The following is a 19,053-nucleotide window of genomic DNA, read 5'->3' as shown; positions in this document are numbered from 1 at the left end:
CAGTTAGCCAAGATAATGTACATGAGGACATCTAACAATGCCTGGCACCCAGAAACTGCTCATTAAATATTAGGTAAATATCAAATAGGGCTCACAAATCACTTAAAAATAAGCAAAAATAAAGTTACTTTATTTTTTAATATTTTTATTGATTTCAGAGAGGAAGGGAGGCAGAAATAGAACACCAATGATGAAAATCATTGATTGGCTGCCTTTTGCAGGCCCGCCAATGGGGATTGAGCCCACAAACCAGGCCTGTGCCCTGACCAAAAACTGAACTGTAACCTCCTGGGTTCATAGATCAAGATGCTCAACCACTGAGCCATGCCAGTCGGGCAAAAATAAAGTTATTTTAAATAATCCCAATACTACTCATAATATTCTAATAAGAGCTGATATTAGTTAAGTATGCACTCTTTGCCAGGCATTGTTCCAAATATTCTGGAAGTATTTCACATAATCTTCTCAACATCTCTATGTTACAAGTATCTTCCCTATATAATGAAAATAAATTTCATAAAGTTTTGCATGAAAGAACTCAACTGTAACAACAAAGAAAAAAGATATCTTCAACTGCTTCAATTGCAAAAAATAAAAAGCTACATTTTAGTTCTCAAAGTGAAGGAGAAAAACTCCAAAAAATATTTAACTTTAATATCCAGAACAAGGTTTACTTAATTCATCATCTCATTGTTTTATAGTAAATAAAAAGCAGGAGCCCTGACCAGTTTGGCTCAGTGATTAGAGCATCGGCCCTCAGACCAAAGGGTCTCAGGTTCGATTCTTGGTCAAGGGCACATACCTCAGTTGCAGGCTCCATCCCCGGCCCGGTCAGGGTGCGAACAGGAGGCAACCAATCGATGTGTCTCTCACATCAATGTTTCTCTCCTCCACTCTCTCAAAAAAAAAATCAATGGAAAAAATATCCTCCAGTGAGGATAAAGAAAAAAAAAAGCAGGAAATGGTTTAAGAATGGAGATCAGTAATAAATTGTTTGATGTTACAGAACAGAATATTAGAAAAGCAAAATTTTTAGAGGAATTTATTCCATTCACTCTAAAAGCATATCATGAATACACAGATTAAGTATATTAGCAATGTATATGTGTACAATGCTTTCCTTAAAATTTCTAAGTATGGATCAATATTATTAACATTCAAGTAAAATGTGTAAAAACTTAAACAGGATAAACATTAGCCATGAAGACTGCAAATTAAGATCATATAGTTATATGAAAAAATCTTCGTAATAAATCTTTGTACAATTAAAAAACATTTTCCACACCAAAATAAGTATCTAAAAGACTGATTCAAATTTAGTGTTTACTGGTTTTCATTGTTTCAAAGATAAAGTACTGGCAAATTACAATGAGGAATTACTGCCTACCAGAGCTAACTCACTGATTTTCAACACAAAAAAGTTTAGCTGTAGCTCTTTATTCATCCATTTTAATTACTTTCTTTCATTATCAAAACTGGTTATGCATAATTACTTTCCTGATCTAAATTATTCTAGTTGTTTGCTCCTTTTTTAAAAACAACCAAGTACAGAGCTTGGTTTCAGGGAAATGTTTGTTCAATTTTCTTAGTATGATATTCTAAACCAGACTTTTTAAAATAAGAGACCTCTTTTAAGGAACTGTCCACCCTAGCCAACAACTCTCATTGGGACTACTACAGCAGCCTCCTAACTGGTCTCTGTACTTCTGTTCTTGCCTCTTCAGTCTTCTCTACATGGCAGCAAGACAGTGGGCATTTTAAAGTAATATACTACCCTCAAAAAATAATTCCAGGGACAGTTATGTAAGATGTTAACACTGGGTAAAGATAATATGGCAACTCTTTACTATTTTTGCAAATTTTCTTGGTCAAATATTTCAAAATAAAAGTATTGTTGGTTTTTTTTAACTCCAATGGTTTTCCATCATACTCACAATAAAACACACAGTCCTTACTAGAAAAAAATCTAAAGAGGACCCTGGCCTATCTCTAAGACCTAATCTTCTTTCATGATCCTACAGCCTCACTCCACACTGGTCTTCCTTCAGTTTTCATCAAATTCACCAAGCGTGCACCCACCCCAGAGCCTTTTGCACTTGCTTTTGCTCATGTCTGAGATGCTTTTCTCTACTTCTTCACATAGCAGTGCTTCTTCACTTCACTTCTCTTCAGAGAAGCCATTGTTAAGCACTCTTATCTAGGAGTACTCTTATCTAAAATAATTTCCACAGTCATTACTCTCTAACTCCTTATCCTGCTTTCTATTTCTCGTTCCACTTCTCTCCAAATAAAAATATTTATTCATTTTAGCTTTTTGTTGGCCAACATTCCAACTTGAATTTAAATTCCATGGGGGCAAGGAGGTTTCTATTACTTCTTGCTGTAGTTCCAGCATCTAGAATACTGGCACAGTGATGCATTGTAAATGAATAAATACATAAATGATCAAGTTTCTCAACATAAAACTCAGGAGTCAGTTTCTTATTTGAACTGCTAATTATAAATGAATGCAATAAAGGTATCAAATCATGTCTCAAATGAATTTATGTATACTAACACAAAGTAGTGATTTAATCCCTTAAATAAATCCCCAAAGTTGGGCAAAATATTTTATTTTGTTCTTCCAGGATAGAAAAGCATGAAAGAAAGAAATGAGAAACATCTACGAAGAATGACATATTCATCTATCCTATATAATAAAAGGCTAATTCTGCAAATCAGCTGAATGGCAGAATGACTGCTCACTATGAGGCGCACTGACCACCAGGGGGCAGACGCTCAATGCAGAAGGAGCGCCACTCAGCCAAAAGTCGGGCTCATGGCTGGCGAGTGCAGCGGCGCTGGCAGGAGTCTCTCCCGCTTCTGTGGCAGCGCTAAAGATGTCTGACTGATGGCTATGGCCCGCTCCCCAGTGCATGAGTGCACGAATCTCGTGCACTGGGCCTCTAGTCTACACTAATAAAAGAGAAACATGCAAATTGGTGTCATTCCGCTACCCTTCCCATTGGCTAATCAGGGCGATATGCAAATTAACTGCCAGCCAAGATGGCGGACGGCAGCCAGGCAGCTTGAAGCGAACATGAGGCTTGCTTGCTTCAGTGGCGGAGGACTTCAACGTTCCCCGCCTGCCGCTGCCGGCCTCTAAGCTTGCAGTTTGAAACATTGTTACAAATATAGAAGCTAAACAAAACCCCAGAAACCTGCTTTCAGCCAGCCGGGATCTCAGAGCTGGAGTTGAAACAGTGTTTCGATTATAGAACCCAAACAAACCAGATACCTGCTTTCAGCAGCCGAGGCCTAAGAGCTGGAGCCAAGCCTCAGAGCTAAAGCTGACCCAGAATGAAAAAGAAAAAAAAAGAAAAAAAGGAGCGGTTGGGAGCTTCAGTCACCCACCAGCCTGAAAACAGCTCTCAGCCCTTCACCCAGACTGGCCAGGCATCCCAGTGGGGACCCCCACCCTGAGAGGGGTGTGATTAGCTGCAAACAGCCATCATCCCCTCACCCAGGCTGGCCAGGCACCCCAGTGGGGACCCCCACCTTGATCCAGGACACCCTTCAGGGCAAACCAGCCGGCCCCCACCCGTGCACAAGGCCTCTATCCTATATAGTAAAAGGGTAATATGCCTCTCAGCATCGGGATCAGCGGAGCCACGAGGCCTCCCGGCACCGGGATCAGCGTGACAGGGGGCAGCGCCCAAACCCCCTGATCACCCTGCGGCTCTGTGTGTGACAGGGGGCGGGACCACAACCTCCCAATCAGCCCTGCCCTGAGTGTGAGAGTGGCGGCGCCCCAACCCCCTGATTGGCCCTGCTCTGTGGGTGATAGAGGGCAGCGCCCCAACCCCCCCCCCCAACAGGCCCTGCTCTGTGTGTGACGGGGTAGAGCCATAACCTCCCCATCGGCCCTGCCCTGAGTGTGACAGGGTGCAGCGCACCAACCCCCTGATCGGCCCTGCTGTGTGTGTGACAGGGAGCGGTGCCCCAACTCCCCTATTGGCCCTACTCTGTGAGTGATGGGGGGGAGCTCCTCAACCCCCTGATCGGCCCTGCTCTGTGCGTGACAGGGTACGGAGCCCCAACCCCCCTGATGGGCCCTGCTCTGTGCGTGACAGGGGGCAGCGCCCCAACCCCCTCATTGGCCCTGCTCTGTGCGTGACAGGGGGTGGCGCCGCAACCTCCCCTTCGACCCTGCCTTGAGTGTGACAGGGGGCGGTGCCCCAACCCCCCAATCGGCCCTACCCTGAGCGTGACTGAGGGTGGCATCACAACCTCCCGATCCGCCCTGCTCTATGCATGACAGGGGGCGGCGCCCCAACTCCCCAGTCGACCCTGCTCTGAGCCCGACCAGGGGCTGCACCTAGGGATTGGGCCTGTCCTCTGCCACCCGGGAGCAGGCCTAAGCCAGCAGGTCGTTATCTCCCAAAGGGTCCCAGACTGTGAGAGGGCACAGGCCGGGATGAGGGACCACCCCTCCCCCCCGAGTGCACAAATTTTTTGTGCACCGGGCCTGTAGTATATATATAAAAACCTAAGTGACTGTTACGACGGAACGACTGGTCGACCAGTCGCTATGATGCACACTGACCACCAGGGGGCAGACGCTCAATGCAGGAGCTGCCTCCTGGTAGTCAGTGCGCTCCCACAGGGGGAGCACCACTCAGCCAGAAGCCAGGCTCACAGCTGGCGAGCACAGCTGCGGCAGCAGGAGCCTCTCCTGACTCCATAGCACCACTAATGAGCGGCAGCGACAGGTGCAGCAGGCTGGGATGAGCACGAGCAGCGCGATGCCCAGCCCCAGCTCAGGCTCGTCCCTGGCCGCCTGCCACTTGGTGCACTACTACATTCCCTGAGGGGTCCCGGATTGCAAGAGGGCGCAGGCCAGGCTGAGGAACCGCCCCCCCCCCGCCCCCGTGCATGAATTTGTGCACCAGGCCTCCCTCAAGTATCAAATATAAGCAAATCTCCAAGGATTACCTGAAAATCCAAATTAACACAAAGATTAATCCTTTTAAAAAAGGTCCATAGGACTCTCCTTTTAACACGTACAAATGATTCTACTGGCAGTCAATATTTCAGAAATGTATTTTTCTGAGCAAAGGATAATACATTTTAGGAAAAGTTGTCTTAACACTAGTCTGCAAATAAGCACTTCTGATTGTTTAAGATTTGTTACTAAATTTAATCCTCATAACTAATTTTCAAGGTACATTTTTTTATTGTGGCAAAATATACATTAACATAAAGTCTACCATTTTAACAATTTTTAAGTGTGTAGTTCACACTTAAAAATGCATTTGACTTGTTGTGCAATCATCACCCCCATAGAAACTCAATAAGCTTGAGCACAGTGAGAACCAAAAACCTTATTTCTAAATAAACTTTGTTTTTTTCTAAAATACCATTTCTGATTGTAAAAATAACTTTGTTTTTTCAGCTTTACAGATGTACAGTTTGCATACCATAAAATTTATCATAAATGAACAATTAAATAATCTTTGTAAATTTATACAACCACCAACCCTATCCAGTTTTAGAACATTTCCATTATCTCAAAAAGTTCCTATGTTCCTATTTATAATTAATCCTGCCCTTACCCCCAGCCCTAAGCAACTACTGATCTGCTTTCTGTCTCAGTAAGTTTGCTTTTTCTAAACATGTCCTATATAACAAAAGGCTAATATGCAAATCGACCCAACGGCGGGACCGGTCGCTATGATGCACACTGACCACACTCAATGCAGGAGCTGCCCCCTGGTGGTCAGTGCGCTCCCGCAAGGGGAGCACCGCTCAGCCAGAAGTCCTGAGCTGGGCTCACAGCTGGCGAGCACAGCGGCAGTGGTGGTGCCGGGAGTCTCTCCCACCTCTGCAGCAGTGCTAATGATGTCCGACTGATGGCTTAGGCCCGCTCTCCGTCAGTCGGACATCCCCCAAGGGTTCCCAGACTGCGAGAGGGCTGGGCTGAGGGACCCCCCTCGAGTGCATGAATTTCATGCACCGGGCCTCTAGTATCCTATATAATGAAATAATATGCCCTGGCCAGTGTGGCTCAGTTGGTTGGGTGTAGTCCCATGTACTGAAAGGTTGCTGGTTTGATTCCTGGTCAGGGCACATGCCGAGCTGCAGACTCCATCCCTGTTAGGGAGCATACAGAAGGCAGCCAATTGATGTTTCTCTCTCTCTCCCCCTTCCTTTCTCTCTAAAAAATCTATTAAAAAGTATTTTTAAATAAATAAAATAATATGGAATCATACAATGTATAGTTTTTTGAACCTGGCTTCCTTCAATTAGCCTAATGTTTTTGGAGTTCATCAATGTTGTAACATGTATCAGTAGTTTGTTCCTGTGAACTGTTAAGTAGTATTTTGTTACATGCATATATCATATCTTGTTTATTTATTCATCAGTTGATGGGCATTTGAATTGCTTCCAGTTTTAAACTATCATACATAATGAATGCTGCTATAAACTTGCCTTCTTGTGGACATGTACTTTCATTTTTCTTGGAAAAATTTCTAGTTCTTAGGTGTGATTCAAAGATGCAAGTGATATAAAAGGCAACCTCTAGATAAGTGAAACGTTACTTTAATATATCATTCATTTAGCCAACAAATATCCCAACCTATTATATTGTTAGACATTGTGGAAGAAGCTGGGGGTAAAACTATGAATAAAACTCTGCCTCTGCCCCTACATAAGCATATAGTCTAGTGATGACTGTATATGTAGATATACAGGTAACTTTTTTTTTTTTTAAATAAATAACCAGTTTTAGAAGCTGATAACACAACTAACTTCTAGGTTCAAGGTTCAAAGATGGTGAAAAACTGCGATGATTAATTTCCACATGCCTGTCAAGACAAAGGCCCTCATCAACTGGTAATAACAAAAAAAAGAGGTTAAAAACAAAACAAAAAAAAATACACAATAGTATGAGAAAGACTACAAAAACAAAGATCAGAGCTTCTAAGAGTGGTAAGGATGGTGAATAAGACAGGAAGTTTAAGTAGGGCCTAGAACCGAGAGCACCCAAGGATTATTTTTGTTACATGATTACATATTGACAGAATGGTGGCTCATGTTGAGTTTCTCCATTGGCAGGCCTGTAAACAGGAATAAAGTTCATACTTAAACTACCTTGGCTTCTTACTGGCCTTTTTGAACATCTGTTTTTCTTGGGAAATCTGAAGACAAGGTGAAGTGGCATCAATGGAAAATAATTTCCACTCAATACCTCTAATACCCTTTTAATACCCTACTCTCATCAATTCTTTGAGCTCAGAAGGACCTCGTATCCATTCACCCTATCATCTTTTTACTGTCACTCACCCTCTCATGTCTTATTTCCTTTTTTATCCATTTTAAGATTAAATGCCCATCATTCTATGACTCCCTTTGTCCCTCTCTACCTCTACAATTGTCTGATAAAACCCACCGCAGGAGAAAGCATACACCTATGCTGATTCAAACTCAACCTGAATTCATGCTCATTAACCATAACTGAGTAGCAACATCACTCCATTTTCACTGTCAATATACTTTCCCACTCTCCTCAATGACTATTCTACTCCTCCTCTCTCTTAAAATACTCAATAAATCTTCTTCATCTTGATTCTGTTTCATGCTAGCCTGAACTCTAGACATCTACAGATGCTCCCTGACTTACAATAGGGTTACTTCCGGACAAACCCATCCAAAGTTGAAAATATCGCAAGTCAAAAATGCCTTTAATATACCTAAGCTACTGCACATCATAATTTAGCCCAGCCTACCTTACCCATACTCAAAACACTTAACATTAGCTTACAGTTGGGCAATATCTATTTGTGTCTCTTATTTCCTCCTCTTCGTCTCACCAGAAACAAGAGACACAGATATTTTGCAGACATGACCGGGTGAGAAAACACAATACACACTATCTAAAAATGCTGGCAACACAGTACACTATAGAGTATCAGTTGTTTACCCTGTGACTGTCTTGCTAACAGGGAGCTACAGCTCGCTGCCAGTGTCCAGCACCAGAAGAGTGTCTAATCACGTTACTAGCCCAGGAAAAGAGCAATATTCAAAATTACAAGTACAGTTGCTACTGAATGCATACTGCTTTCACACCACTGTAAAGCAGAAAAATCATAAGCCAAACCATAAGTGGGGGACAATCTGTATACAACTGGCTACTCAACATCTCCACTCACATTTCTAGTAGGCCTCTCAAACTTAACATATCTAATATTAAGCTATTGTACCCTCAATCCCAAACCTGTTCTTCTTGCTTCCTTAACCCAGTAAATCTTTACATTTGTTCAAACCAAATTCCTTGGGGTCTTATTTCTCCCCCAATTCACCTCACTCCCCTTTATCTTCAAGTCTCTGCCCTAATGCCTCCTCCTTAGTAAGGCCCTCCCTGGGCATCACTCCTTTTTGTTGCTGTTGTTGTTATTGTTAATCCTTACCCAAGGATATTTTTCCATTGATTTTTAGAGAGTGGAAGAGAGAGGGAAAGACAGAGGGAAACATCAACGTGAGAGAAACACATGGATTGGTTGCCTCCTGCACGAACCCTTACCAGGGCTCACGCCAGGGAGGAGCCTGCAACCAAGGTACGTGCCCTTGACCTGAACTGAACCCAGGACCCTTCGGTCCACAGGCCAACGCCTTATCCACTGAGCCAAACTGGCTAGGGCTTCCCTAGGCATCATAATAAATTAGCACCTCCCACTATCACATTTACTAAGCTTTATTCTTCTTCTTAGGCCCTGGCCATTGTGGCTCAGTTGGCTGAGGGTCCTCCCATACATCAAAGGGTTGCTGGTTTAATTTCCAGTCAGGTCACATGCATGGGTTTCCGGGTTGAACCCTGGTAGGGGGCATGCAGGAGGCAGCCAATCATTTCGCTCTCACATGGATGTTTCTTTCTCCCTCTCCTTTCCTCTCTCTCTCTCTCTCTCTCTCTCTCTCTCTCTCTCTCTCTAAAAAAAAAAAAAACCAACAACAACAAAAACCTCATTCCTAACTGGTATGTTCTATTCTTTTTTTATGGTCTATCTGTCCAGCAGAATGTAAGCTCTATAAGAGTAATGACTTGTTTATTCACTGCTGGATTCCCACTCTCAGAACAGGACTTGGATCATAGAAGGCTCTCAATAAATGTTTTAAATAAAAAGTTAAATGATAAGTGAAGGGGACTATGGAAACACCCATGCAGCACTTAACCTAATTTGAAAGGATTAGAGAAGGCTTCTCTGAAATAGTGATACCTAAGGATAGACCTGAAAGACAAGAAGTTAGCTTAGTGAAAGAAATAATGTTCCAGATAGTAAAAACAGCATAAATAAAGGCCCCGAGGCAAGAGAAAACAGGCATGGTCATTTATGCCAAGAAATTATATGATGTTCTCCCAAAATAAAATAATCTTTTAAAAAAAGAAACAATTAAATTTATTTTTTCCCTATGTCCTATATATGTTCTACCCTACACTAGGCAATGAGGACTGAGTATATTATCCTATATGTACTGTCCAAAGAATACTGATGTACATACTTAAAACATTTTTAGCCAAAATGAGTGCTAGGAAGAATAAAGGAAAATAAGTGTTTTGAAACTTCATTCTTTACTTTGCTGTAGTTTATTTTCCTGTCTTTTATTTTGGATCTTGGCAAGTAAAACTTCTGGTCTAACAACAGGTAAAATCGGACATCCCATGAAAAAATAAGCTACCATGCTAAAAGTACTCAAAGGGTACCCAAAGTGATTAAAAGCCCCTTCAAAGAAATAACCAATAAAAAAAAAAAAGGCAAAATTAAGGATTAACAAGTGATTAGGTACTGGTAACATCCTTTGCTACTGTAAAAGGCATCACAATCATCATTGCAACCAAAGGATTGGTTAACAACTGTTAGAAATGTAGCTAAAAAACTATCACTAGAGGCAAGCTGTAACTTCAGCAAATTTGAAGAAAATGCAAAGATGAAAATGCAAATGCCAGGAATGCATCTCCTTGGGGGCTATGCTGTGAAACCCTAGTATAATGCTCACTTGCAGACTCATTTACAAAAAAAAACAGAAAGCTGCCTTAAGCTAAAATGGATATGATAGTAGTTTAATATAATTAAAATATATAGTACACAACACTCACAAAACTATCTGATTTTAAAACGGGCGTGTTTTGGGATCCTAAGAACCAAAGAATGAGAATGATGAAAGCTGAAAAATACATTTATACATAAATTCTATACATAATTTCAGTGGATTTCCAAACTCCATGAAAACTCAGTGTGAAAGTTCAAGTGAAAAGCATTACATTCAGGACAATAAAGAGAACGATGTCCCAGGATGAAACTATGCAGCAGGCTTACGCAAACTGTCCAGAGGAGAGTTAGAAGACAGAGGATTATAGGAGAGTGGACTCCAGAAAAAATTGAAATCTTATACAGAAATCTTATCGACCTATGAACCAAGAGGTCACCATTCAGTGCCCTGGCAGGGCATACGCATGGGTTGCAGGCTTAATCCCCAGTAGGGGGCATGCAGGAGGCAGCCGATCAATGATTCTCTCTCATCATTGATGTTTCTATGTCTCTCCTTCTCCTTTCCTCTCTGTAATCAATAAAAATTTAAAAAATAAAGTCAGCATGTAATTCAATCTCAGAACACTTATGATTACAAAACCAAAAGAAATCATTAACAATCTTGACAACATAAAAGTATAAATTGTTTCTTGAGACTGGTATTATCACCATTTTAGAGATAAGAGCAGAGTACTTGAGATGTTAAATGACTTGCCCAAAACCATTCAGCTAAGTAGAAAGACCAGAACTCAAATTCTGTTTTATTGATTCCAAAGTCCATCCTCTTAACAATATACAACCATCATAACAGAAGCCATGACAAGACAAGAATGCCCTCTTAGAGATTAACCCAGAACAGATTAGTTTCCTTACCCTTTAACTCCACTCCGAACTAAACCACAGTGCATGTGTAAAGGGCCTCCCTACAACCATCCCCAATATCACCACCCCACCCCCAAAACACATTTATATGTTTAAGAAGCTGGGACTTTTATTCTTTTTCCAGGTTACTTTTAGTAAAGCATTAATGAGATGTATTTGTTAAGTTCTACTACAAAGTAGTTCTTTTTTAAACTAATAACAAAAAGTTTTTAAAAAGTGTTAATCAGTTTGGGTCCTGACATAGATCTAAGACAATGTCTGAATGAATGAAAAGTTAGCTAAGTTAAAGTCTATCAAGATGGTTCATTCACTCATCAAACATGTATTTAGTACCTCTTACATGCCAAGCACTAGAGAGAAAATATGGTGTTTAAAAACAGACTCTAACACAGTGTCTCTGAACCAACTTTAGAATGCCAATCATGATAGTTTTAGTAACTTTATTTTGTATATCCCTGAGTGACCTTGTAAGCTACTTTAAAAAAAAATATAACTTGCCTGGCCGGTGTGGCTCAGTGGTTGAGCTTCAACCTATGAACCAGAAGATCATGCTTGGATTCCTGATCAGGGCACATGCCTGCGTTGCAGGCTTGATTCCCAATAGGGGGTGTGCAGGAAGCAACCAATCAATAATTCTCTTATCACTGATGTTTCTCTCTCCCTCTCTCTCCCCCCCTCCCCCCTCTCATAAGTCATATGTCAATAAAAGTGTATTTAAGCCCAGCCAGGATGGTTCAATGGTTAAGCATCGACCTATGAAGCAGGACTCCTGGTCAGGTCACATGCTCAGGTTGCAGAGCATGCAGGAGGCAGCCAATCAATGACTCTCTCTCACCATTGACCTTTCTATATTTCTCTCCTCTCCCTTCCTCTCTGAAATCAATAAAAATATTTTAAAGTATATTTATATATATATAACTTATTACAGTATCTTATAATACTGTGTTCCTTGAGAGAAGAGATAAATAATATCTATAACATCAAATATTCCTATAAGTTTGAAAACTTATTTTTCAACTTATTTTAATAATGGCCTATACCTCAGTCCAGAACCCTTAAATTACTCTTGTGGTACTCTTCTCACTAACATCTTCATTCTTAGGGAGTTCAGGCCTGATTCAATATACATAGATAATAATTTATATCATTTTCCCATTATTTGGGGAATAATATGAAAAATATTATACTAAAATATACAATAAATAGGCAAGTTCCATAATAACGCTTTTGTGCCAGATATTTTTACTGTTTCAAAACCACAAACTAGCTTTCAGATATAAATACAACATAGGGAGAAAGAGGGGGAAATTAAGTTTTAAAATTTTAGAACAAAAATTTCATTAAAAAGTTGTAACATACATCTGAACATTTGCTTAAAATTCCTTTTAAAATTTCTTGGGCAAAACAATCTTTACCTGTTAATAAAATAAGGAGTTTCTAATATTTTCTCTATCCAGGGACATAACAAATTCTCCTCTATATGCTCACAAGAAAACTACGGGAGCCCTGGCCAATGTGGCTCAGTTGGTTGGAGTGTTGTCCAATACACTGAAAGGTCACAGGTTTGATTCCCCATCAGGGCACATACCTAGGTTTTGGGTTTGATCCCCTGCTGGGGTACGTGCAAGAGGCAATCGATGGGTGTTTCTCTCTCACATTGATCTCTCATCCCTCTCTCCCTCTCCCTTCCTCTCTCTCTCGAATCAATAAAAACATATCCTCTGGTGAGGATTTTTAAAAAAGAAAGCTATGGGAAACAAATTATAAAACCATTTGACGGTTACACTTTCAAAATAATGGAAAATATCACGTTATAGACAAATTAGACAATCTCTCAGCTGAGAAATGATTTCCTTAATCTGAAATTAAATGAGAAAATCTATTAACTCTATTAAAATACATAGCCTGTCAAATACTATCCACTCAACAAGTGGCTGCTATACTTATAAAACTGGTATGTCTTTTATTTATTTGACTTTTACTTATTTCATCTGCTTTGAAGCTTAAGAAGCATTTAGTTCAACACAATGTTCCAGGAAACAAAACCATTCCTCGGCCCAGACATTCCCTAAATCCAGAATTGGGTACAAAAATTTATAACTGATCACAAAGGGGCCTGAGCAAGACAGTAAAGTGACTCAACAGAGTCCAACATCATCACTGTTGAAGCCATGTTAAGGACCAATCCTGCTATCTGTCCAAAATGCCCTCCTTTGTTGTATACCAGATATCTATGTGCTCACAGCTTCTAATGGGATTGAAAAGTATGGGGGTGGGAACAGTTACCAAAGAAATAATCAAGAATTAACAATTCCTGGCTGCAAAATAAGGATCTATTTTATCAACTTCAGAAAAAAAATTTTGCTGGATTTTTCACTGACACAATCTCTCTCTTTTCATGAAGAATGCCTTTTCTGAAATTGGGGACAAGTAGTGCTGGTATGGCATGAATCCAAACAGAAATAGTGCTAACCAGTCATTCTCCCTGACCCCTAAAATAAAGCAAGCATACTCAGTGATGACTCAAAACCAGGAAGAAGAAAAAAAAAAGCCTACTGTGGTATCAATACCATTTCTTCAGCACACTTAGTAGCCAGAAATCTTCAAGTTCCTAGCAATCTCTGATGCTACTATTATTCCCAGTCCTTAAACTTCCATGAACTATGTCTATGAATTTAAAAAAAAAAAAAAAAAAGGACGCCCTAACTGGTTTGGCTCAGGGGATAGAGTGGCGGCCTGCGGACTGAAGGGTCCCAGGTTCGATTCAAGTCAAGGGCATGTACTTTGGTTGCACGCACATCCCCAGTAGGGGGTGTGCAGAAGGCAGCTGACCAATGTTTCTCTCTCATCGGTAATTCTAAATCTCTATCCCTCTCCCTTCCTCTCTGTAAAAAATCAATGAAATATATTTAAAAAAATAAATAAAAGACTGAATTCCTCGTTTCTTATTTCTTAACCTTGGAACTTCTCACAAGAATTTTGTCAGGCCCAGATCAAAACTGAGATCACAAAACTTCACAAATACCAATTATATAGGACTTAAGCAGATAAAAAACAAAAAAAACCAACTAAAACAGACTAGCATTTATTACACAGAATAGCTGTAAAGGCCATATGACAAAACAGAGTTTCCAAAGAAAACAATGAGTAAATTCTATAAATGGTCATAACATTCAACAACTTTGAACAATTGATTTTATAGGTTAGATCAGGGGTGGGCAAACTTTTTGACTCGAGGGCCACAATGGGTTCTTAAACGGGACCGGAGGGCCGGAACAAAAGCATGGATGGAGTGTTTGTGTGAACTAATATAAATTCAAAGTAAACATCATTACATAAAAGGGTACGGTCTTTTTTTTTTTTTTTTAGTTTTATTCATTTCAAGCCCGCGGGCCGTAGTTTGCCCACGGCTGGGTTAGATATAGAATCACCGTATGACCCAGCAATTCCACCTTAGGTAAATAGATGGTTGGGCAAAAGTAGATTTATAGTTGTTTGTATGGAAAATAATACAATAATAAATAATAATCCTATATAACAGAAGCCTAATATGCAAATCGACTGAATGGTGGAACGACCGGTGGCTACGATGCACACTGACCACCAGGGGGCAGACACTCAATGCAGGAGCTGCCCCCAGCCCCCAGGCCCCAGGCCAGCCAAGGCAGGTGCCAGCGGGGGGCCCCCTGATCACCCCACTGGTCACCCCACAGATCGGCCCTGATCACTGGCCAGGCCTAGGGACCCTACCCGTGCACAAATTTCATGCAACGGGCCTCTATAACAAGAATAAACTGTTTCATGTACTCACAATTGTAAACCTACTTTTGCCCACCTGTATGTCCAAAGGAAATGAAAACATATGTTCACACAACTTTTACACAAATGTTCATAGCAGCTTTATTCATAATAGTCAAAACAGCAGAAAAACTTAAACATCAACTGATGAATGGATATATAAAATGTGGTACATCTATACAATGGAATATTTTTTGGCAATAAAAAGAAACAAAGTACTACTGATACATGCTACAACTTGGATAAACCTTGAAAACCTTATGCTAAGTGAAAGAAGCCAGTCAAAAAAGACCACATATTATATGATTCTATTTATTTGAAAGTTCCAAAATAGACATTCAGACATAAAATAGATTAGTGTTTGCCTAAGGCCTGGGGCTGGGGGTTGGCAGGAGTGACTGCTAATGGGTCCAAGGTTTCTTTTTTGGGGTGATAAAAATGTTCTAAAATTGATTGTGGTGGTAGATGCACAATTCTGTGGATACACTAAAAACCACTGAATTGTATACTTTAAATGGGTGAACTGTATGATACACAAATATCTCACTAAGGCTGTTATTTAAAAAACCAATTTGTGCTCAAAGTTGAGAAGTAAAAACTATTGAAAAAAAAAAACCAGCATTATTATTAACAGTTTGTCCAGCAAATCAAGAACAGCAAAAATTCCTTATTGACTTTTTAACAAAAGTTTTTTACCACCACAAAAGTGATTATATATTTAATCAGATCTTGCCAATTTGCTAAGACCTCATACTTCTGAACTATGCTTATTCTGATGGAAATTTACACATACATACTATATAAAAATTCATTTTAAGGATTCTCTAAAGAGCTCAGAGATTTTGAGCCATGAGTAAGAGGTGTACTATATGAAATTAAATGTAAGACAGATGTTCATTATAAAGTCTTTCTTATTCAGACTAAGTATATAATCTCTCAGATAAATTAGCTAATAATGTCAATAACTAAGAGCTCTCCAAACAAATAATAGTGTTCTTATTAAGTGTGTGCTTTGAATCACCCATTTGTAATGAGGAACTGAGATACTGTGACATACCAATGATAAAACATAATCTTCTATGAAACAAAGAGAGGCCTTTATTAACCTGCACTTAAAAAAAAAAAAAAAAAACTTTAAAAAAAAAACTCTTTAAAAATCACTTTATCAGACTTATTTATCAATTCTGACTGGTATTTTTCCCTCTCCATTAAAATGTTTTAAAGTAAAAGTGGTATCAACAGGCTAACTACAAATCTTCAATGAGCATACATAATTTGAGGAAATCAAAAGACAACGAAATATTTTTCAACAGTGCTTCTTAAAAGTAGGAAGATAATATGTAAGAGGAAGTTTCTAGACTAAGTTTGTACATAAAGAAAAAAGATAGTAAAGATTATAACATGAGGCTATCAAAGACAAAACTAAGTAAAGGAGAAGTCATGCAGAAAGATTCTAAGCCAATAAAATTTACATGAAAAGACCAATGTAAGGTGAAAAACAACTCTAATTTTCTAAAATTAGATATTCATTAATGTTATTATAAATAACTACCAAAAGATATACAAATTTTTCAGGAAGATTTTTAATATGACTATATTTCACTATATTAAGAAAAACTTCCTCATCTGAGAAAAATAATATGGAATAATAAAGATCTTAACAATATCATCTTATTATATTATTAAATTTGAGAAATGAGTTTCTCAATTATAAAGATACTAAAGAAACAAATATATTTTAAAACTAAACCTAATTACTAAAAACAATACAAGCTCTACTTTCTACAATAAAGATAAATTTTAAAAAGACACTAACATCAAAACAAAGTTAAATTTATAACTATATGAAAAAACTCCCCAACTAGTCATGCAAATATTTGAAATATATACATATCTTATTACCTTACTCTCTGTTGCAACTTGAAAAGGAAGTATATAAGAAATTAAAATATTATGTTGTGTGTAATAAAATGGCAATGTAGTTCAGAGTCATTTTTTTTCCAGTTTCAGAGATAAGAACATTGTCTCTAAAAACCCTTAATCAATTTATGTAATTTATATATCAGAATATAAAGAAGTAGACAAATCAGAGCTACTTCAAGCAGTCTACTGATCATTACTTTCCCTTAATGGCTAAATAAAGTAATACAAAAGTTTAGATGACTTACATTGTTGTTTCGGGTTTCTACAGCAGGGAACTTTCTGACTATGAATTTCACAGCAGATTCCAGATTTTTGTCAATAAGGTAGGATGGCTTTGCCTTGGGGTCTCCGCATGCCTATAAAACAACAGTAATTTAAAAAGTGAAGTGCATCCTTCTAAAACCAAGGAACAACAGTAAATCTGTAATCAGAATTTAGAGATATTTATTGTTTTTTGGTGAGCAGGTGATAAAATGAATAGGCAAAGTGCAGGGATTGTCACAGCTGAAATATGCAATGGGAGACAGTACAGAGATGTTCTTCTACTGAAAAAAATGCATGGAAAGTTTTAAAGCAGTTAACGCAGAACAGCAGTGAAGGAAAAAGCTCAAACCTAAAAAAAAAGAAAAAGAAAAGAAAAAGAAAAAAGTTCTTGGTTTGAGGTAGGATTGTATTCATCTGAAGCTAATAAAATATTACAAAATTAAATACTCAGAAAAATACTGAAAATGTTTCTAAGTGTTATAAAGTAAAAGCTTGTTTACATGTCTTTCCAAAATGTTTTCCTCATTCACTTAAACAAGAGCCCTAGTTCAAAAGAACCGGAAGCTGCTAACACTGTCTTTATAGCACTAAAGTGTGTTGCCTGTTCCTCTGAACATCTGAGTTACAGCAGTGTTTTCCATCATACCAGCAGCACTTCGAACAATGAATCTACATCTGTCCTATATATACCTCATAAGCACAGAACAAATGGAAATGTTTACACTTTTATCACCTTAATAGTACAGCATTCTCTATAGTAAACTGTAAAGCATTACATAAATGTAAGGTATCATTAGAACTTTTTATCTGAACTATTAGTAATACAGAATATAACTTTCAATACTGCTTACTGTTTCATTATGTGACTACTTCTTGCTAGTGAGATGTTATTTCTTAGGGAATTACTAAAACTTTAACGTTCCTATTTCACTTATTTTTATTGTATTTTTTAAAGGATGTGTTCTTTGAAAATTTGTATCACTCTACTATGTATGAGGAAATACAGTATTACAATTTAATGTTTTTTCATTGTTTACTATAGCTATGTTGTAGATTGCAGAAAGAGAAATTATGAAACATGAAACTGATCTGAAAGCGGGCAAGCGGGCAGAGGGAAGGTGAAAAGCTTTGCAAACCTTCCAAACTTGTCCTTGCTGGGGAAGCGTTGTAATAAAAAGAGAGAAAATTACGTGTAAACAATGATTGTCAAACTATGACATACGTTTCAGTAGAGAACTTATGCACTGCAGACTATGAATACCAAAACAAGATTAGAACTATATGGTGCTACAATTTTAAAGGTATTCTAAGTAGCGAGCTGTAGTATACAATAGATTCATAGATGTTATACTATCCATATATATTGAAATACTGTGTAAGGACAACCACATCAGTTTCTTGGTGCTCTTTCTAAATAAACTTAAAATAATTCTAGATGGAAAAATAAAGACTACATGCAACTATAAAAATAGGAGCAAACCATTGGTGAAATTTTACATACCTTAAAAAGAAACGGTAGCCAAAAATAAGAATAAATTGTTATTGGATGACTTGTACTTCAGCTCAAATTGAAACTATTTTTCAAGTATCACCTAACTTCCTTCCAATCCAAAGTACAAAAATCAATGCAAACATTCCTATATTTTCCAAAAGGAAATCGGAATGCACTAAGAGTTCTGTTAATTCTCACACATAGATACAACAAAATTACTTTAAGATATTTTAAACTTCCTAATCTTTAACCAGACTGAAAAGGCAACTATGTAAATTCCATTTCAATATCCTATTAAAATATATCTGACTTTTCCTCAGACTAGACTATCAGTTTAACATGTTATTTCTTATAAGTTAACCTTCCAATTAATCCGCTTCCCCAAAATCCTATATACTATGCAAGTAGACGGCAGAACTGAACAACCAATCAAAGTGTAATATGCTAATGATACGATAAGGCTGCTCAACCACTCGCTAAGACGTGCACTGACCACAAGGGGGCAGACAGTCAACTGGTTGACCAGTCGCTATGATGTGCACTGACCACCAGGGGGCAGATGCTCTGACCAGTAGGTTAGCTTGCTGCTGAGGTCCAGCCAATCAATTGGGACTGAGCAAGATTGGCTTG

At 38.7% G+C, this 19,053-nt stretch overlaps 1 protein-coding gene and 1 long non-coding RNA gene across 8 annotated transcripts in view; one reads left to right on the top strand and one right to left on the bottom strand.

Annotated features, from left to right (window-relative positions):
- The window catches only part of LOC132238456 (uncharacterized), a 154,117-nt gene that overhangs the window by 49,360 nt on the left and 85,704 nt on the right, over nucleotides 1-19,053 (top strand). The window lies entirely within an intron of this gene.
- The window catches only part of NCKAP1 (NCK associated protein 1), a 95,297-nt gene that overhangs the window by 66,836 nt on the left and 9,408 nt on the right, over nucleotides 1-19,053 (bottom strand). For 4 of the 7 annotated variants that reach the window (XM_059703904.1, XM_059703903.1, XM_059703907.1 and 1 more), the window contains one exon: nucleotides 16,913-17,023. In XM_059703904.1, coding sequence (XP_059559887.1) covers nucleotides 16,913-17,023 — 111 coding nt within the window. Of the gene's footprint in view, nucleotides 1-16,912; nucleotides 17,024-18,067; nucleotides 18,086-19,053 lie in introns of those variants that run through there. The other 3 variants (XM_059703906.1, XM_059703902.1, XM_059703901.1) reach the window with 1 other exon arrangement.

The sequence above is a fragment of the Myotis daubentonii genome, chromosome 7 (genome assembly GCF_963259705.1).
Source record: "Myotis daubentonii chromosome 7, mMyoDau2.1, whole genome shotgun sequence".
NCBI classification, from domain to species: Eukaryota; Metazoa; Chordata; class Mammalia; order Chiroptera; family Vespertilionidae; genus Myotis; species Myotis daubentonii.
The sequence above is the reverse complement of the archived record's forward strand: the minus strand, read 5'-3'. Positions and strand labels throughout refer to the sequence as shown.